Source organism: Trachurus japonicus, chromosome 14 (assembly GCF_045865225.1).
Source record: "Trachurus japonicus isolate A0001 chromosome 14, Traja_1.0".
NCBI classification, from domain to species: Eukaryota; Metazoa; Chordata; class Actinopteri; order Carangiformes; family Carangidae; genus Trachurus; species Trachurus japonicus.
The window spans coordinates 14,417,319-14,439,289 of record NC_140920.1 but is presented as its reverse complement, the minus strand read 5'-3'; the positions used below and the strand labels follow the sequence as shown (position 1 = coordinate 14,439,289).

Sequence of the window (21,971 nt, the reverse complement as noted above, 5' to 3'; positions counted from 1 at the left end):
CTGGAATTTTTCTTTCCTCTTGTACTTTTGCTCTGACCTTTCCTGGATGGAATCAACTTTCTCCTGGATCTTGTCAGCGTTTGCATTAGAGTCGTTAATGAGGCGCCGTCCAGCCTCCACCACACCAGTTATCTTCTCCTCACTGGCCTCCGTGGTGGTGAGGAAATCCTCATGCTTCTTAATGGCCTCCTCTGCTCCCTGAAGACTGGTAGGCATCTCTGTGTGGGACAGCACATACTCCTACACAAAGAGAAAAGGAATGCTTCAATTAAACTTTTAATAACATGTCTTACATGCAATTAACTAATTCCAATGATTTTCCTTTGATGTTTTGCAGCCTGCTTGCTTACTTTCACTAATACACTGATATACAACTACAACTATTTCTCTCTTTTTTTTCATTCATTTTGATATCAATTATGATATTAAAATAAGACGAGGATAGCGGCCTACACCCTACAGAGCTAGAATCTCCACTTCTTTCCTCTGTGCCAGCTGTGTGAATTAACTTGACACCAATGTACATAAAACCACAAAAACGTTGCCAATCATAATAAATAAAAAATAAATAACCTATAGGGGTTAACATTCATTTAAAACATTGGGGCAAACATATTTCTGATTACCCAGACAAGATGTTTGTACTGCATTAAAACTCTTGTGGGTATTGGGTTTTAATTCAGCAAAGCTAAGTTCAAACTTTTACTAGTTCATTTCAATTATTTGTGATTATTGCATTATGATTGATGATTTTGTTATGCAACCATGCACATTTTATTATTATTTATTTATGTAAAAAAAAAAAAAAACAAATGGGAGGGGCAAGAGTGTAGACAGTGTGGTGAAAAAATCTAACTAAGATTGAAATTTCGATCCAACACATCTATCCTTGTTTCATTGAGTTACATAATGTTTTTCTTTACCTGGCTGTTCAGGAAAGCTTCTGCCTGCTTGGCGTCTCTCAAGAAAGTCTGGAAATCAAAGGCCTGGGCCAAAAGACTGTGGCGGTTCTCCCACATGCGACGCAACTCATGCCAGCCAGTATCCAGCGCCTGGAGCCTCTGGGCTAGGAACATATGCTGGGCATCTGTCTGACCTTGGGTCACCTCCTCACCAACGGCCCGCATCTTCTCATAGTCCTCCTTGTAGTTATCCACCTCATTTTTGATACTCTCATGCTGAGCTAGCAAACTCTCGGCCTCAGGCAGAGAAGTGGGAATGTCCTCCGAGGCCACAGCTGTCTGAGTGCGAGACAACCAGGACTGGAAATCATCCAGATCCCTAAGGAAGCCCTGCAGCTTGCTGGCTTCACCCAGTGACTCTTCACGTCGCTTCATGGTGGCGTTCAACTCTTCCCAGACTTCTTGAATCTCTGCCAGACGTCCGTGGATCTCTCCTGCCTGGTCTGGATGTTCCTCGGCCAGCTTCTCTGCCTCATTTCTCAGGTCATCCAATTTTCCCTGAAACCCCCCCACACACAAAAAATTGTTTCAATTCAGAAATGATGAGAAGGTCCCTCAGCATAAAATCTGAAATGTTCCTACAATGAATGTACCTTATTTTTAGATTAATTACTGCATTACTTTCCTGCTCCCTTCCCTCACCCAGAAGTCACTGCATGTAACCCAAACATACCTGAATGGCCTCCAGGTCCCTCTCCATGCCAGTGAGTTTGCGTTGCAGAGCCATCACTCCGGCCAGGTCATTGCCCAGACCCTGAGTAGATTCAATCACCTTGGTCTTTTCCTTCATCCAAGTTTGGATCTCATTACACTCCAAGTGGTAGTTCTGGATATTAAGAGCAGACTCTAGGGCTTGTTTCTTTTGAACTGCCAGTTCTTCAAAATCTCTCCATCTAGGGAACATTCAAAATGCAGTATTTAGTTTAAAAACATTGCGCTCATTGAGTACAAATATATTTCCTTGCTAAATAGTGGATTTAACTTGGCGTTATATTTCATGCTCTGACCTGTTGTTCAGTTGGTCTCGTGTCTGGTGGATTTCGTCTCTGCTGCAGTTGTCAGAGTCCAGCAACTGCACTGCCACCTGGTTCACATCTGTGACTCGAGTGCCAAGGTTGTTCATCTCAGGTTCAAGAGTCTCAAATCTATAGTCATGAAGTAAAGAGACATCAATTTACTCTTTCTTACAGGTATACAATTTAAAATAGCTTATTATCAGAAATCATTGACATTTAACAGAATTCAAGGAAAAGATTAGAGGGTACAGATGATGCACAGAGGGTTGAGTCTGAGGGGATATACATTGAGCCATCAACATATATCCTCTGATTGTAATCTCCATTCATCTTCCTCCCTTCCCTTCCTCCCAGACTGACCTCTGCTGCACCACCTCCAAGTCTTCCAGTTTGGTCGGGATCTCCATGCCATCTAACCACTGCTCTTTTTCTTCAACCCAAAGCTGGCAGGCACCAGCTTCACTGAACATGCGATAGAGGGCCAGGGCGCCCTCCAAAGCCTGGCGCCGAGCTGCCGACAGTGACTCCAGTTCTTCATAGTTCTGCTCAATAGCAGGTAGGCGGCCATCCACCTACAGTTAGCAGTACACCATTATTCAACACTCTAAAAAATGTAAAATTGTCATTGAAAAAGTGTGAAAACCACAGATGCACATACCTGAGGATATTGTATATAGGCCGGTGGGAGTGTTTGGACCTGTTCATGCAGGGAGTCAATGAGGGGGCGGTGACTCTGGATCTCCTCCTCTATTTCCCTTTGCTTGCGAGCAAGAGTTTGGGTGGAGAACTCATCGTGGCCCACCTCCTGACTGGACACCTGTCTAAGAGTCTCCGTGATCCAGCCCTCCATGTCATTGGCATCTGTTTGGAACTGATGCAGGGCCACGGCTTCCTTAAGATTCTGCTCTCTCAGTTTAGTTGTCTGGAAATTGAAAGAACAAGAAAATGACATAAACTGAAATATATAACAGAAAAAATAAAGAAGAGATAGTAGCTTAATACTTTGATCACCACCCTAACAAATACAAAGAGTCATGATTACCACCCACCTCCTCAAGATGTGCCCATTGCCCACGGACGTCTTGAATCCTCTCTGTGACTTCTGGAGCTCCAAAGTGTCCCTCATTAACCAAATCTTCTCCAGCAGCAATGCTGTTACTTAGGGGGCCATAGCGGGCTGCCATCTCATCCCTGAAAGCCTCATGTTTACTAAGCAGATGAAGAGCAGACGTGAGGTCACGTCCACAATCTCCACTAGCCAGGATCTGCTCCTGTTCTCGGATCCAGGCTGCCTCCTCTCCGAGATCCCACAGGAACTGCCAGAGACGACGAGAATCCTCTAGGCGGACTCTGCGCTGTCCTGCAAGCTGACCAAGCTCCTCATAGGCTTGACCCAGAAGGTCAACCTTCTCACCAACTAGTCCTGGTTCACATGGTTTGTAGGCTGCCAATCAGAAAAGGCAGGAAATGAGTAAACATAGATATTATGCACAAATAAACCAGACTAAAGCTGCATAGTCTACAGAGAATGAGTCATAACATGTTTGAAAACTCACCCTGTTCGTAAGAAGTGAAGCGCTTTGCAGCTCCCTGCACTCCCTTGATCCTTTCTGCCTGACCTGAAATGTCAGCTTCTACCAAATTATGTTTTTGAAGCAGGTCCAAGACATCATGCAAATGTTTGCCACTATCCTGAGACTGCAGACGTCCCTGAAATAAGCAAAAGACACAGTCCAGTTAAATATTTGGTCAGTTAATTTTTAAAAAGTGTGTCTGTAAAAGCCTGTACAAGGTAGGAAACTTGGTTAGATCTCATATCTATCAACATAAAGCAGTGAATAACCTACCTGGAAAAATGTTATATTTAATATTTGTAAAGTTTGAACCATTCTGTGTCATATGGCTTATATCTGGTGACATTTCAAATAACCAAAAACTAGTAATAGCTTCAAACCATTAACCTAAACCAGAATCATCCTCAAATGACAGCAGGGAAGATTCAGCTTTTCTAAGCCATTAGAGTAGGCCATTAAATGGGAGGACGACATTGTGTTACAAAAAAATAGATAATAAACTGTGTACAAGAATTCTAATTATGTGGCAATAGGCATCTGAATCACCCAGACATTATCAGAGTGATACCAGCTACTACTGAAAATCACATGAGAGAGAAAAAAAAAAGATGAATGTCCTTATCAACTCCAACCCAGACAAACAAGCGCTGACATTTGTGGTGTATTTCAAACAAAGTTATCTGCAGCTACATTTAACACACATATAGCGCTCTCTCGTTTGAGAGATGTAAAGAAAACCTGAAATATTGATTTTGGAGCAGGGGAAGTTAAGGGTCCTGCTATATTTGTTCAAACTGAGTGGGTGGCCCATGGTGCTGTGCAGTAACATTGTCTGCAGCAGTGGAGAAAGGTATACAGTACATGCTTCTTTTTAAACTGACTCATGAATCAACAGCAATTCATGATTTTTGCCACACTTAAGGTCAAACCAATTATTTACAACACACCTGACAATGCATGTACTGGCACAATGAAAGGGCAAATTAAACCAGTTAGACAGGCAATACTAGACTGGGTGAATTCAAGTGACTTAATATCACAGCATGTGAGAACAAGGTCACCAGATTTAACCACTTAAGGAGAAAGGCACATACTCCTCAGTCAATCTCAGGAAAGCACGTCATTACTGGCTTTCCTGTGGTTAGGCCTATAAAAAGCTAATTACTGCTGTAACGGGCAGATACTAAAGCTGTCGCGAGCATATGTGAACAACAACTAACTTAATTGAATGGATTAGGAAATTCCTTTTTTGTTAATTAAAAACCAGGCCAGGAGAGTGTAAGACTGAACACAGTAGTTCAACACATGTGAGGAGTGTTGAACCACTGGAGTGTTAAAATAGCACTGTTAAATTAGTTTCAGGATACATTTTGTTTAGTGGGTCTTTACCTTCTCCTCTGCCATCCAGTCCATGATGTAACGCATCTCCTGAAACAGCCTCTGAAGGTCACGATGGGCATTCAGCCGCTCCCTGCGCGCAACCAGAAGCTCTTTCAGGTATTCCCAGAGTCGAAGCACATTGTCCCTGCGTGCAAGTATACGTCGTACATCATGGTATCCCTCTGCTTCAAGCTCTTTGGCAACACTCTCCACAGCAGCCACACGCTCCCAGTATGCTCCAATGTCTGTCTCGATTGCCTCGTGTTTACGGGTGGCAGCTTCCACTGCTCCCAAGTCAGTTCCAAAGTTGTCCTAATTAACAGAGCAAATTCAGTGTATCACAACAAAACTATTAATGTATTGTAACAGAAATAGAAATGCATCAGAAGCCCACACATGGGTCTGTTTTCTACCTGCGACACCAGCCTCTGGTTCTCACTAAGCCACGTCTCACGCATGGCGGCTTTGCGGTCAAAACGAGCGGCGAGCATCTCCAACTTCTCCTGGCGAATCAGCTCGTTTCTCAGTGCCAGCTCACGCTCGTGCTCTGCCTTTTCTAGTCGCTCCCATGCCTATAACACCAATGATAACACAACAGGTAGCTTGTTACATCCATCAGCTATTAAACAAATACTTTTTGTCACAAAAAAACAAAACAACTTTGTGTGAACATGAACTATTGCCCCAAAAGCATGCAACAAGCTTCTTGTTTCACTTATTGACATATGGTTTGACATCTCATGATAAGACTGTACTTGTACTTATACCTTATTGATGTCTGAGATGAGTTTGCCCTCTCTAGGCATGTAGACTTTCTGGTTGTTTGCCCGCATTTTGCTCTGGATGGTAAAGAGGAGAACTTCCAAGTTTCCTTTCTCTGTAAACCTGTGGACACGGACATCACCTGTGCTTAACATACTTTATAGCTTCACACTGTGTATCCTAATGGTTAACATGTACCGGTATTTGGATCACATTATTATCATGAAACTGTAAACCGTTACTCACTTGGGGGGTTTCTCCACAGTCCGGTAAGAGTTGAAAGCCTGGAGCTGGTTCTGCACAGCACTCAGTGAGTTAGCTAGCTGCCTATCATTGAGCGTCACTATGGTCTGCTCAATCCACTGCAGCAGCTCTGAGGCCAGGGTCTCATACTTCTCTATCAGCTGGTCAGCCTCGATGGCATAGTCCAGCACCTGCAACCAAGACAGGTCTGTGAGTCCAGGCAGCAAATATTGCACGTTTTGCTCACACAAATACACACACACACACACACACACACACACACACACACACACACACACACACACACAGAGCCTACCTTGCCAATTCTTTTACCCTCCACTGCCAGGGCTTTCATCTTGGAGAAGTAATGGTAGTAAGTCGCAACATAGGTAATGATGGACTTTTCATCAGGTTGATCAACATTAACATCTGAAAGAAAGAGGATAATCTCACTGCACCTGAATTCCTCTCCCATTATTTAACATTTTTTAACATTATTTTATCATAATATTCTGCATGCAGAAACAGCACAGTGAAGTTTGATTCCCACAGGCTCTGGAATAGCCTGCCCTTTCACATAAGATCAGCCCAGACCCTGGAGGTGTTTAAGTCTTCTCTGAGGACCCATTTATTCGACATGGCATTCAACTCAGGCTGAGGCAGAGCCCTTCTTGCTTTTTGCTTTTGTTATGTCCAAATGTATGCATGCATATGAATGTATGCATGCATGTTTGTATAATTGTGTTGTATTCCTTTCTATATTGTTTTACCTTTCTACCTGTACAGCACTTTGACGACTTCGGTCATTTTCGGTCATGTGCTCTACAAATAAAATTTTACTTGACTTGACAATATTCTGAATGAGGAGCAAAAATGTGCCAAACTATTATAACTGGACATGGTTTTTGTGCTGTCAGAGTAGCTGCTGTGATGTACTGATGTCTAAGCTATAATTAATTCCAGTAATCCTCCATAGTCCAACACCCATCAGTCTGTTTCGGACATCAGCTTAGTGCCTTAGTGGACAGTGTCAGGCCATCAGTGAGACTTACAGAAGTGCTTCATGTTTTTAATGGGGGTTTTACACACACTCACCTTCTGGGTCCAGCAGCTTAGTAAGCCCCAGTTCTTTCTCTGCCACATTGAAGGCATTCTGGAGATTGTAGTGAGCATTGGATCTCTTCAAGTTGTCAAACTCAATCACGTCAGGTCTGCAGAGGCCGGGGGAACAATTATGAATTTGATAAGTACAGACTGCAGAGGAGAGCAGGGTGAAAACAAACAGTAATATCCTTCATACACCATCACGTCCTTGTAGCATATTAAAAATATATTTTGCCATCCATTCCAATAAATGTCTCAGTTTTCAGACCAGGATGCATAAAATAATCCACTGGAATTAGGTAAAGTCGTCTGCATGCTAAACAGATTTATCATCTGTGGATTAAGCAAGCTGCTACAGCCAATTATTGCCTTTTCTTGGCTAAACCTGTGTTTTCATATTAAGCTTACTGGGGTATGGAACAGGTATAAATCTGGTCTGGGAGGCTTTTGTTTATGTGCACTATACAATCCATAAAATGACATTGTCGGCAAGGTGAAAAAACCTCTTTGCATATTGTAATTGACTGCTGTGGGTTGCACCTTCGTTTGAATAGGGGCCTGTCCATGTAAATGGCACAGTCATGGTTTACATGAATAGCTCATGGTTCATGAAACTCTGAGAAAGCAATATTAGCATTCATGTATCAAGTATCATCTTTGGCATTCACTGAACAGTGTTCTGTTTTATTTGACCCTGAATTCAGGTTACTTTTGGTTTCAATTCACAGATTAATTTTTGACACAAGCTATTCATGGCACTATTACCAGCAGGGTGTGCAAGTGAGTTACCAAGCATTGCTTTTCATAGAAAATAAGTGGGTTATTATTTCTGTGATCTAGGTCATCTTAGTCCCTATTTTATTTTCATCCTTTTAGCCATACTGCAGACTGTTGGAAGGATGGGAGGAGTAGGAGGAGACCTAAATAGAAAACGGGATAAAAAACACCCCAGAGAAGTGTGATGGTACTGTGACAGGTGCTCCTCATTAGGTAAAGAAAGACAAAAGGGGAGTTGAAGATAGTGAACACAGTTTGCCTTGGCGAGATAAGATCCTCTCTTTGAATGTGAAGCCCTTTCTAAAAAGGACCCAGATTCATCCCTCTTCACAATTTAGCAGGTGACAATAAGCACATGAAGAAGTCAGTGACCTGTGTTTGTGCACGATGGCATTAAACGCCAGACCATCTCGCCAGCTGGTGGTGAAGTTGTGAATGTTGACATTGGGGTATCTGCAGAGGGGAAATGACAAGACATTAATTGTTGACTCAAAACAGCCTTTTCAGTAAAACCATGAAGTTTACTTCAACATATTAACAGCACTGTATTGTGACTAACTGTTTCTCCGTTCTTACCCAGCAGTTTTCATTTGGCACCAAAGCAGCAGAGCATCTTTAGCTGATTTCTTCTCTTTGTTGTCTTCTGTCTCCACACTGATGTCCTGGATCTGTCAGCAGAGCATTTACTCAGTTAAGACTGTGAATACTTTATATAATGATGTGATTAGACTTTCTCAAATACATGTTCTCATCTGTACCTTTATATTACACCAATTTAAGTAATGGCTGGAAAAATTCTGAATAATGACAGTCAGTTCATGACTAAAATAACAACATGAAGAATCACTTTGCATATCATATCCCATCAACATTAAACTCTGTCACCATTTTGTAAGATTGCCTGAGGATGGACGAGGCTACGTGCAGAGACACAGCTTTTTGAAAAAGCTTTGCACAGCTGGGCTGAGAGAGGGGTGAGCAGAGCTTCATACAAATGTTGTATAATATTACCTGGAAGCGAAGGATGATGGTCCAGATGAGACCCAGGGTGAGACGGTGATTCCCATCCACAATGTCATGTGAGCCCATGTTTTCTAGATGGACTTTCTGCTCCTTGAGAAACTGCAGGGCTTTGTCGACATTCTCCAGGCAGTGGATACGCATGCGGCCCTTCGTGGGCTTTGGCTGTGGGGAAAGAAGACAAACAGAAAAGAAGAAATAAGTTGATACTGTTGTGCAAAGTAATCACAACACAGAACGTACATGAGGAATAAAAGGAACTTAGAAAGAGAAAAACTAGTTGAAGCAGGAAGGGGGGGAAAAAATGACATTAAGGGAAAGCAGAAATGAAGCACATGTTTTGTCCTCCTGACTTGTGGTGCAGGGTGAAGGCCATACTGAGGGCCTGGGTCAGGTCTGGGACAGAGAGGGGTCGTTTCTGTGTGATACTGACCAGCTGTTCTCCTGAGAGCACTTCCAGAAGGCGGATTAGCATGCGGCCATCGCGCAGGTCAGTGTATAAGTCACCGATGCGACAGGTCACTCGGCCCAGGTGAGAGTTCACCCATTTGGTAAAGGTCTTCTTCTGTACGGCTTCACGCTCATCTGCACATGACAAGAGAGGGAGACATGTTAAAGTTGCAATCCACCGAGAACACAACTGACTCTACTGACCGAGAAGCCACTGGCCTCAATGTTATTCCTGTCGCGGAAATAAACTTCCAGGAAATTACATTTGCTCTAAACAAACACTAGCGTCGTCCACCGTTTTCAATCACAAATGACCACAGACGAGTAAATAAAAAAAAAACACCAGACCCGGAGCAGTTCATAAGCTGCCCCATTAAGTCTCCAGGATCACTGTATTGACAGCTTACTAAGAAGGTTTCACTCTTTACACCCACACAGTTTACTGATGGCTCTGCCCATGCACGCACTGCTAATTACTCGAATGAAGTGAGTCTAAAAGAGAAAGATGACTACACAAAACTGTGTATCAAGACATTTAGTGAGCATTTTGTTGTTACTTTATTAGAGCAGGGCTAAAAAAAGAATCACAATAAATTAAGCTGTAGCAGCAGCTCAGACATATGGACCAGGGGAGTAAGAAGCTAATCCTGCTCCGCCACCTAACAAGGTGACCTCATTTCTAGGACACAAGGTCTCCCTGCCTTTTGAAAACACTTTTCCAGCATTGTACTTAATGCACTGCACTCAACACAAGCCCACGCACAACAACCCTGAAGCACACAGAGAAGAGATCAGAGGAGCTGCTCTGTACTAATGAGTTGAACAAAACAAAGCCTACGTACTGGAATATAATGGTGATGAGGATAAATGGATTTTCAGCAGTAACACATCTTTAGCAACTAATTGGTAAAGTTCATATCTTGATATATCACTGCAAAGAAATCTCACCGTAATTAACAACAAAGATGGATGTTAAAAGTGTTCATCACACATATTTTTATGTGTTACAAATGCTCTTTCATTATAACTGACACAGATGTTATACACCACACACCTCCTTTCCACAGAGCACATCAAACAAACAGGTGTAACAACATGAACCACAAAACAAAATCATATGTGGTTTAGATGTAGCACCAATAAAACTCAACGTAGAGATGCAATTGATGTGACAGACAGTGGCCTTGACTGGTCAAATTCCACTAATTACAAAAACTGTCAACTGTGTCAACATACTATAACCAGTCATATGAACATGTCATCAGTAGTAGCCTTCCAACACTGAAGTCAAACCCAGTGAAGCATAATTTGAAAAGAACAGAAAAGTAATAACTTTTGAGTGCAACACTATTCAAATCTGAGACTTCAACTCCTAAGGCAAGGTCCAAATATCAGGTCAGTTCATAAAACAGTGGGAGACTGAAGGTAGGTACTGTAAGATGAATGATTTTTAGAATTAGATCATTAGGATGCTGAGATATACTGTTTTGGTAGGCTTTGATAAATACTGTACATGAATACTAAGTGAATCCAAACATGTGTGAAATTTGCGGTGACCAAAGTAACAGCATGTTGAGGAACCAACCACTCCACCCTAGAGGTCTTGTGTGTTATTTCAAAATATGTTCTTTTTTTAGTTGGCCGTTGGTGGAGTAATACACCAGGACATAACGCTTGATCTGAAGGTGCTTCCTCCTTCACTGTGCACTACTAGAAAGATCCTCTTTTGAAATAAGACTGATGGTAAGAGAAAACTTCCGGGAATTAACTAATTTTTCAAATAAAAGAAACTGTCAGTAAAGTTTTACACATGATTAAAATACCTTCACTCAATACATTTCCCTTCCGTGTTGCTCAGTGTAATTAAGCAGATTTACATATAAATTCTTATGCTATTTATTGAATGTTACACCAACAAGATGGTGTGATACAACTTTCTTCTTCTTATCTCGTGTTTTTCCTGTTGAGACTAACATTTCACAGAGCTTTCTGTGCCCAGCTCACAGCCTTGAAATGAACATCTCAAGGCCTGTCACACCATCAAAAAACCATTACTAAGAAGTGTTTGTTGTAAGCCCATGCGAAAAATTAAATTGCCAGTACTCTACAGATTACCCTTTGTTGCTTTAACTGCTTTTCCCCTGATGACACTTTCTGCTAAACTGCAGCGGACAAAAGATTGTGTTAGTTGTTAGTTGTTGCCTATTGGGGTGCATTATAGAGGAAAACAGTAGGTAGTTGAAATCAAATAGGAATTGGTTTTTATGATGGTTGTGTCTCAAGAGGAGTATGATGTTCAAGTGTGTGCAAATGATGAACCATCTAACACAGAAACTGAAATGTACATTCTTGTATTCAAATCTATATAACTCAGTTTCCATTTCAGCAATGTAATACTAAATAAAAATATTGTAAAGATAAGTTTATTCAAAGCAGGTGATAGTCTTGGCCTACAGGCACGTTTAAATTGCTGGTGCAGAGGCAGAAACAAGCTCTTTCCTGCTACCACAGCTATCAGCTGTCCTGCCCACTGAATGTGTCTTTTTCCTGTTTTTTTCTGGTTTACCTAAACTCAAGGACACCAGGCAAATAACAGTTGGTACCACTCCAACAGCCCTGCTTTAGTTGAGATATAGTTGTATGGTGTGCTGGTTGTTTGGGGATATCATTTTATCATCCTCTTTCAGCTTTTACTTACTAACTCTGAATAAACCTGTTTGGTTTCTCTGTCTCTCTCATGTGGCACACTAATAGTTCATTGAATTATTAAAAAGGACCCCCAAAGCGATTTGAAACTATTCAGTGAGCCACAGAGGTGGATTACTGTGGCAGGTGGAGTAGAGCAAAGGAGCCTACATTCCTCCTGAAGCTTGGTCATGTTGTGACAGCACCCAGTACTGAGGAGGAGGCAGTGGGGCAGTGGGCAGAGATCCTATTGGTGATGCACTCCTTATAATAAGGCTACTGAACAAGAACAATAGGAAGACAAACACAGACATGTGTGCCAATTACAGGAAGCAAACGCACACCTGTCATCATCTGCCGTTAAGGCAGATAAGGTCAAAACTGGTGCAACCGTTTCCAACAACTGTATGACATTTGTGGGTTGTGTTGTTACTGCATGAAACACATCCATGTCTAAATAGTTAATTGTCTCTTACCAACCTGTAGAAATGCTCTTTATCCACTAAAGCTAGATTATTTTTAACAAACCAGGACCAGGACCAGTGCCCCTGCTAAACTGAAAAATGTCTTATGTCATGCAAAATACCTGCTGTGTCTGACAGTGTTTTTCTAAAAGAAGAGTATGAAAGGACTGTATGAGCTGTTGAGAGCAAGCTCAGTATTTATTAGGCTAAATTTTGCATAATTTTACCTGTCTAAGATGACCGGCTGGTGTGGAAACACCAGTCTCACAGCACACGTGCTTCAAATAATACCTCTCCCACCCTGGAAATGCACCGTGCCACAACCAGTAGCTGTGCGATGTGATAAAACTGACATATATACTAATACATGCCAGTAATCCAACATAAAATAGATATTGTTTGTGTTGCTAAAATTCCTCTTATTTAAGATTCAAACAATCCTCTACCTCATACACGCAAAGTCTCTTTGCGTGTTAACTGGAAAAACAAGTGATTAGAATTTTCTGCACCATGTTTTCTTGTGGTGTTTACTAAAGGTAGAACAGGACCAGTGTTTAGAGGCATCATCAAACGTTTCAAAAGCATATTTGGGCATGTCCAGTCATTTTGAACATGTTTGTCTATGGCAGTAAGCTTTAAGTATATGTCAGGGCAAAGAATAGAGTGGCGCCAGGCTTAGCCAGTGCCCCTTCTGTTGTTGAAGGTACTGAGGTTTAGCTCGTTGCTGAATTTGTATTTGACCCCCAAACAAACTCAGGCACTGCTGATAATGGTGATAACCTGCAGGTAATCTGAGCAAATATGCCGCCAGACTTAATCCTGTCTCTGTGGCACATCGTGACTCGGATCATGTTTAATGATAACACAGCGACAGAACACCAACAATGAACGTCACTCGTCTGAAGGAAAACATCTACAGTACATCATGCCAAGCATCACAACAGCACATGTGCAGTTTAAGATAAATATAAAGCCTGTATAACCTGTAACATTACACCAAAGTCCTGGTTGTGCACTGGGTGTCTAGTAGGTGTTAATATGGTTATCTGAACATGAGTGAAACAATATCTAAAATGTATAGACTGATTGGAGGAAAGCAAGAGTGGCTGGCTGATGTTTCGATCTTGATCTGATAAGTGCACTGTCATTTTTCAAGAGAAAGATACCCTGAGACTGCACCTGTTTTACATTTTTAAGAAGCAGCATCATGCAGACTTTATTACATGTCAGACTTTGCACAGTGCAATTGGGGCAGTATCTTGTTTGAGCAGAGCGTGTCCTGCAAGCTCACAGTGAGATTGATGTGGACAAGGCATAGCTATGTCCTTCAGCCAGTAAGACGCCAATCTGTATTCCTCATGACTGCTTTTTCTCTTAGTTGCTGGCACCACTGTATTACAAAAATAAACTGAATGTTTAAAATCTCTGACTCAGCCACATGTTGGGTGGAAGCTAGGACTCAACACAGAGCCATTTAATCGCTTAATCAGCTCTCTACTACTCCACAGATTATTGATCATCACTAATTGAAGATTGTGCCCTTTGTCACAGTGTTTACAGTGCTTGAATTGTACTGCAGGTTCAGTGGCCTGTAAATTTAAGCTCGCCTCATTGATAATAATATTTGTGTGTGCTAATTTGTATACATAACAGACATTGGGCTGGTACATTATGTCACCGCTGCTCCTTGCGCACACTGGACTTGCCCTGCTCCTGATCAAACTGTTTGCCCATCACAGAAACAAAGATAAGTTTTCATGTGTGAGAACAAGAGCCCCGACAGACATTGTGCCATGTTGCTCCCTGTCTTCTCAATGGATCGTGCATCCTTCTGCTGTGTTGCATGACACTGCACTCTGGGCTCCCAGTGGCTTCGCTTCAGCACAGAGGACAAGGAGTGACTCCAGCCATAAATAGTTTACCGTGGTAAGCACTTCACACAATGGCATCCAATGAATACCGCACATTCAGTCGATTTTTCATTTTTCTGACCATATACTGTCCAAACATTGGACTATTTCAATTATTTCTTTCCTCTCAAATATGTACAAAGCTTTCAGAAGAGATATAAAGAGCAAAGAGTGGTAGGTCCGGCTTCAGCACGGGCTATTTTTCCATTTTCAAGAGCTGCTAACAATGTCATCTTGTGTCACGTTCCCTAGCCATTACTGGTTCCCCTTCTAGCTGGGCCAACATGCCCTTGACTCTATATACTTTTGACATTCTGTCTCTTACCCACCCTGAACTTGCGTAATGAGTGCCTCTGGTCAGCCCGTCCTCAGAAAGAATGACTAAACTACTTCCATCAATCTGTCTGCTTTAATCTGATTTAATGACCTTCTCTTGGACATTACCTCACAGACAAGATTATGGTATTCTGCCAAAGGGCAAAGAGAAAGGCACTCAGCAGAGGGAATCTGACTTTTTTCAAACAAATGTTGAATTTGCTTTGCGTTACTTCCAGAAAAAATAAGTGGGTAGTAAGAAACAAGTGTGGTATACATGAAGCAAGTGACTAGAAAGGTGCATGCATTTCTCTAAAGACAGTGTCTTTGACATTTAATGTGTGCTGCTTGGCAATATGTTAGACAAAACAAACAGATATGGAAGAAATATTTACAACTGATTTTAGCTGAGAACCTTTTATAGAGTAAACCTGTATTAGTTGTAATGCAACAAGCAGACAGTGCATCGTCCTACAGTTAGCATGGACCCTGTAACTGAAACCAAAAATGCAAAGATTACATTTCTCAACCAAAGGCCTCCAACTATTTTGCTCTTTGAAATTACAGAGTAGACTTTAAGCATACATTAAAAGGCACTCATTAGGGGAATACCTTTACATCTTGAAAACAGTATAGAGAAAAAGCTTGGAAGCTTTGTGGTTCAGGGTTACAATTCTTTTTGACACCAGTGAGTGGTTTGTGCTGAAAGTCAACTGTGACGTGTAACACTGGCTGCAATGCAAACAATGAGGGTAAACTGTTAGAGTAGGTGGGGGAGGAGCCGGTATTTGTAAATAATGTCTCACCAACAGGAGAAAAGGCTACTTTCAGTGAGTTTTGGAGCATAAGGAATGGCTCGACTCCAAAATGTTTCCCGCTCCCATATCTGTAACCGCCAAGAGCCACTCACACACTAAGACTTTTGTTTGAGGGTCAGAGGTGCATGCGTATCACTGACTTTCAGATAAGATGAGCAACACAACAGGGCTAACATTGTTTTTTCAATTCAACTATATCATCATGCTCATCTTTGTGTGTCATGATTTAAATGAAGGTTACAATAACTATTACATCCTTGAAATCAGCAATTTTAGGCAGTAGTAAGGGGTGTGCGCACAACAAAACAGGCAAAATGGCACATGCAGATGCACATGCTTTGACAGTTTTCTGTGTAAAAGCGGAACTGCCCTTCCTTTGCTTATGACTTTGAAAGCAGGGCTGTGGTAAAACCGCTGCCTTGCCACATGTGGTATGAGTTATTTTTACACTTTTAACAGTTTGAGGCCACGAGTATAGAAACAAAGTGTGTTTGCCTATTATGCCTAACTCTCACAGGTTTGTTCGAACAATGACAAAAAGTGACAGGGTGAATAAGATGAAGACCTTTCTTACAGCACTGTCCTCTTTCCCTCTCTGGAGTTACTGTAGTAAAGGCACTGATCAGTGATGACACTGAGAGGTCATGCCTCTCTGTGTCATCTGCAGCTGCAGCAGATAATGGGGTAGATAAGGGAGGAAAGGACTGGCCAAGGCCAATCCCATGAAAAAGGAGACAGAAACAGGCACCTCTCAGACACAACATCTGGACACAAGATGGGTGTGAAATGTCAACAAGACAATAATTGTCCTAAAGCTTCTAAGAATACACTTTCTTGTTGTCTTTCCAAGCAGAAAACAGTCAATATTAGTTGAACTGTACAAACAAGAAGTGTGTGTGTATTTGTACATGTGTGTACATATGGTAAACCCTCACCATCAGGTAATGTGACTCTGAGTTACAGCTGGGGGCCACTAGCATCACAGCTTTCACTAAGACTGTTGTAAATATTAAGTTACAATATTCAATTCATAGTGTGCTGCTAGGCTTGAAACTTGACCTAACGTGTCACTGATCTCATCCAATATCAATTCAAAACCCTAAATAAAGTGTATGTACAAAACAGTTGGTTTTCAAAGTTCACGAAGACCAAAAAATAAGCTACTCGTTGTGTTGAGATATATTTGAACAAAGGCATACAACTCAAACCTGATGAGTGACAGTCCACACTAAAGTCCACAGCAGTTACCTCAGCAGGTAGCCCGGACAGTGACTGTTTGAACAATGACCCTGTTTTCTAATCTAACTCACACTGTGTTTATCTATGAACTGGGACACATCAAAGAAAAGTTAAAATGTGTTTATCTTGACAGTGAGCTCAATAACTGGAAGTATAAGGTACTATGAACTTGACACATGGCAGTTTTCACGACTGCATAACGTGTAATATGATTTTTTTTTAATTAGCTGTTTGTATGGGTTAATGAATAATGTTAGGGTTGGCCAAAAAATACAAACAAACTAACAAACAATCCTCCCCCACCCCCACCCTTCCCCAATTAATGCTATCTCCCTTGGCCAGAGTTATTTAGTGACTCAGTGTATTCTTTACTGGTTAGATATTATTTACCACTGGTTCAGTTAATGCAACATCTGTTCAGCACTTTAGCCAAAAAATCTCAAAGGAAAGACACTCAAGAGGGAATCTTTTCAGATCTAAATCACCTCAACTGGCTCCCTCTAGATGTCTGAGCTCCTCACCCCTCATCTTGGATGAGTCCAGAATGATATTCTCCTGACTTAACTAATTTCTGAAGCTCGCAACTGCTCATTTTTTCCATATGTTCGATTGCACTATCCCACGATTTTTACACTGACTGATCATCACCAAACAGGGGGACCATTTTCTGGCAGAAAACTCACAATTGGAGTTGCTGCTTCTTATCCAAGCTGCTTCACACTCAGTTGTAAACCATGCTAAAGGTCACAGTCACAGATGACGAAGCCAAGAGAAGCACATCATCTGCAAAAAGGTTTAGAGATGCAACTCTGAAATGCACACCTGACCTGACCTGATTCATATGCCTCTGGAGTATGGAAGGGGCTTCAGATTCAGAGGACATGATGGTCAGGTTCAAGCTCTCCTCTAAGTGCTCTTTTTTATCACTTGACAGTGTCCCGGGTCTGGGTCAGCAGTTCTTTGCTGAACAGTTTGAGCGAAGCTATGCTTTCCCTTCCAGAGTCGTCAACTGGTTTGCCACACCACTAGACAGAGAGGATGTGGGCTACATGGCCTCCTCGCCACCATAAAAAAAGAAATAATGTTGTCAATACATCTGTGTGAAATGGTGGTACAATGACACCCAACTATGCATGTGCTCATCTTGGGATTCATCATTCCAGCAGTTGTCTGGAATGATTTAACACAAGGAGGTGGGGAGTGACATTAAGACGAAGCCTGAAGGGCAGTCAAACTGGAAATACAAGTGGGTGTTGCCAAAATGTGTTTGTGTGTCTGAGTATGTGCGTTTGTGAGTATATTTACAGCAAACTTCATTCACAGCAAATCCGTGCACAGATAAGCAAAGAACATATAATCATATTAAAATAAAATTCCCCTCTCTTTGTATACTAAAAAACAATGCTTTGGGATGAACTTTTTCACTTATTGTCACAATATTATTGTTGTAGGGAAGTGTGAATGAATTCTGTCACCACAAATACGGTGACTGGTCATTGACCACAAAAACTTAACAGCGAGTTTAAACTTTCTTGCTTGACAAGTTGAAAAAGACATGTAGGTATGTACCCGTAGCATCATCGGGAATGACGTTTCATGGTTCACTCTGAAAATGTTGAAAATCTTGTACAGTATTTTCTCTGCAGTAAAAAAGCTATCCATACTGTGGGTCTTATCTGCAGTCAAGAGGAATGGTGCTGTAAGTGTGGAGGGTTTGAATTTTTTTCTATTTTGAATTTAGACATCGATTCAGAGACGTACACCTATACATCCTTTTGGAAGAACAAAGACTTCCTCAGAGGTAATGACGAAATTACTTAATATAGGAAGTGAATATATATATTGTTTAAGACAGAAATATTTTTCAAGAATGTCAAAAATGCAGCGAGCATAGACTCGAGTTAAGTTGAAGACAGCAACCAGGGAGGGACCGGAAGCTAGCAAAACAGTGTGAAGCCAGTTTCAATGCACACACACTCTGCTACAATACATAACATCATGGCCTGTGATTAAGGCGGCAAAGCTCAAGGGAACAGGCTGCGTGATAATGAAACCATTCTGGCAAGATACCAATGGCAATCAAACAAAAATCCACACATCATAGGAGAGGGTTTTTTCTCTTTTCAGTTTTTCTTCATTTTACCATTCTTACTGCTGATTTTAGAAAGCAAGATCAACACATTAGTAGGTTGTGGGAGTTGCAAGATTCCTGAAAGTGAATCACATATGCTGCAGGAGCTATTTTAGATTTAGTGGAGTTGTTGTATCATAGATCATGTACATGTCAGCACTAAAGTTACCACATTATTTCCCAAGTCCTATGTCACAACCTCTGTGATTTCTGTGCGCAAGGACTCACAGGCTTTGGCCAGAGACAGAGCCATGCATTGTAAGAAGATAAGAAAGGACAGGTGGCTCAGTGATCAGGTGCCAGAGTGACTGCCTGCTTTAAAGCTGAGCTCAAGTGTACAGTTTGTCTACTACAGCTCTCCTCAACTCTCTCAAAATCAAACTCTAAAATATTACCATATTGATAAGTGTTTTCAACCTCTCACAGGTAATCACTAATACCTGAAAAACACTGAGCGATGTAGGGGTTCAGTCAGAATGGAAAGTACCTGCTATGGGACTACAACTAGAGCACAAGCCAACACGACAAATTCTGTTTACGGTAATATTTCCTGTTTCACCAGACAACAGGAAAGGTGTGGGAGTAACACCTAACAATCTTATCAATGACTTATTAACAACCATTTCGATTAGATACACAAGAGAATTTGAGACTCTAACCCGTGATGTCACTCGAACTACTGTACATTCAAGTAAAATTACTTAACTAACAAAACGGGATAAACATCTATAACGCAATTGTTGTCACAATTCACAATGGAACTGAGACTTTGGGAATCTTACCTTGCAGCTGTTTAAACCGTCCTTCCAAGATGTTAGAGTATTGCACCTGATTAACAAATGCTGCTGGGGACAAGCAGGGCTCTCTGTCCCTGTGCTCCCATTCCATGGCTTCTTTTCTGGATCTCTCTCCTAAATATTCCTCTCAGATACAGAGTGAATAGAAGTTCTTGTGCATAGCACAGCCGAAACAATATTTCTCACTTTAAAAAAAAAAAAGGTATAAAATCCTTTAGAGGTTTTTCCAAAAGATAAAAGTTTTGTTTATCCAAAATGCCTTAGTGTGTCCTTCTCTTTCAGATTCCCTCAGCGCTGTACCATAGTAAGGCAAAACACAAGCTTGAAGATATTGCCTCCTGTTCTTCTCTTCATCGACTGTACGTCCCACCTTGTTCAATGAAAACAGCAGTGAGTGCAAGGGGGAGAGAGTCTTCAAAAAATAATTTCAAACAAAAGTGAAGAACAAAATGTTCTCTTGTTTCACCTCCTCCTGAGAAGACTTTCCCCACGCTTGTGCCCTCTGAGCAGAGTAAAATCTTTGGTTGCACTCCCTCGTGGTTCAAGCAAAGGAACACTTCACTTGCTGTAGCAGAGCACAGCAGAGCAGGCTAACCGGCTGTGGTCGGATAGCTGTGTAAACAAAGCCTGCTGTGCTGTCTGAAAATTGTGTCATTTGCATAAGGTGTGTGTGGAGGGAGGAGCACAAAGGAAGAACATGGTGGAAAGATGAGGAGGGAGGAGGTGTAGAGGTGGACTAAACCATTAGAGTTCTCTGGACAGCATAGCTTGAGGCGGATTATTTGACTCCACCTTAATACCAGGGAGCACCGGGGTGTGGCCTGCCAAGAAGGTACTTCACGAAAGTCCTCATCAGATTTTGTCGCCTTATCCTCTTGTCTCACTGTGTGGTTTCTTTTTTTCCCCTGCTACTCTCTAAGACATCAATAGATCTTCCCTCCTGTGTTAAGGGGTCTGACTTATGATAAAATGCTAAGACAGGAAGGAAGTAGTTGAGAAAGTCCCAGCAACACAAAAAGCTCTTTCCTGCCTCAACAAGATTTCAAAGTGTGAACTTGTGTGTGTGTTTGCCAGGCAGATTGTTAGGCAGGGGTGGGGGTGGAAATGACTTGTTACATGTCTGAAAGTATTATATGACTGTTCTATATAACACGTTTCCCACTTCACTAGATTAGGGACAAGTGATAAATTAGGTTTTGAAGACCCCTTGGAAAATAAATAAAGATTATTTTTAATTGTCCAATATGGCTGTTTTTCACTGTCAAATTAACTGACTGTTTGCAAACACTGGAGGAAAATGGACCTGTAGTTAGAGCTAACCTGGAATTTAAGGGTTGCAAAATAATTATTTTCCTCCATCACTAAACTAAGGAACATCATGTCAAAACAACACAGTAATTACAGCCTTTAGGCACATGCTTCAGATTCATGGCTATACCGCACAATGCAACACCAAAATTAAAGCAGTAGTTATTTAAATTTGAATACATTTCGAAAGATGAGTTACTTATTGAGGGTTCTGGGCTTTTTTAGAGCTGCTGATTAACACTAAAATGTAACAGTAACACAAAAGTTACAGATGTACTAACTGCCCATGTGTACAAAAATTACACAAGACTGTAAACACAGAGTACTAAGGTCACAGCCTTTCTTACAAGCGGATGGTGTTTTGGTCTGGTCAGGGGGCAGTAGTAAAATGGACTGGTTGTGTGTTTGATCTGAGCTGGTCCTGATGAGCTGGGAGCATCTGGATGGGTCTCATTAGAGGCCCAAATGCCCCGGGTGCTCTGTGTTTATGGTGTTTATGGAGGGGGGACCGGACTAATGAGAGCCAAAGAGACCACACTTCCTTCTGAAGAACAGAGGCTATGCTATGGTCACATGCAGTGAGAAATGAGGAACAGAGAACAGGTAAGCCACAGTAATGGCCATTTAAGATCCCACTGGGTATATCTCAAACCAATGCCACTTACCATAAGAGGCAAATGTGACGGCTGGTTTTCTGTGTCTGGTATATGCATCTTAACATTTTATGTTAAGGCCGTTTCCTCCCCATGTACTGTAACCAATGAGTCATTTTGATATCTCATTAAAAACATACAGGACAGGATCAACAGTCATTTGGTGAAACTTGTAAAATATGAAAACGAAAGCGTGAGAAAGTCTGCCAAAGTGGGATGTGGGAGACACTCACATTTAGCAAACTGGAATTAATGATAATTTATGATGGTCTGGTGTGCTGAATGGACCCAAACAAGAAAGAGGAAAAGATAGTAGCTGCTGGGGGAGTAAGCGCTGCCAGAGCGAGAATGGCATGATCTATT

The 21,971-nt window shown here is 41.6% G+C and overlaps 1 protein-coding gene across 5 annotated transcripts in view; it reads right to left on the bottom strand.

Annotated features, from left to right (window-relative positions):
* The window catches only part of sptbn2 (spectrin, beta, non-erythrocytic 2), a 50,450-nt gene that overhangs the window by 12,641 nt on the left and 15,838 nt on the right, over positions 1-21,971 (bottom strand). For 3 of the 5 annotated variants that reach the window (XM_085797832.1, XM_085797827.1, XM_085797828.1), the window contains exons 3-20: positions 9,272-9,423; positions 8,830-9,003; positions 8,395-8,486; positions 8,191-8,271; positions 7,033-7,148; positions 6,254-6,366; positions 5,941-6,128; positions 5,700-5,817; positions 5,346-5,504; positions 4,942-5,244; positions 3,535-3,688; positions 3,028-3,422; positions 2,637-2,900; positions 2,339-2,550; positions 1,970-2,107; positions 1,636-1,855; positions 924-1,460; positions 38-240 (exon numbers count right to left, since the gene is read on the bottom strand). In XM_085797832.1, coding sequence (XP_085653958.1) covers positions 38-240; positions 924-1,460; positions 1,636-1,855; positions 1,970-2,107; positions 2,339-2,550; positions 2,637-2,900; positions 3,028-3,422; positions 3,535-3,688; positions 4,942-5,244; positions 5,346-5,504; positions 5,700-5,817; positions 5,941-6,128; positions 6,254-6,366; positions 7,033-7,148; positions 8,191-8,271; positions 8,395-8,486; positions 8,830-9,003; positions 9,272-9,423 — 3,619 coding nt within the window. Of the gene's footprint in view, positions 1-37; positions 241-923; positions 1,461-1,635; positions 1,856-1,969; positions 2,108-2,338; positions 2,551-2,636; positions 2,901-3,027; positions 3,423-3,534; positions 3,689-4,941; positions 5,245-5,345; positions 5,505-5,699; positions 5,818-5,940; positions 6,129-6,253; positions 6,367-7,032; positions 7,149-8,190; positions 8,272-8,394; positions 8,487-8,829; positions 9,004-9,271; positions 9,424-19,632; positions 20,386-21,971 lie in introns of those variants that run through there. The other 2 variants (XM_085797830.1, XM_085797829.1) reach the window with 1 other exon arrangement.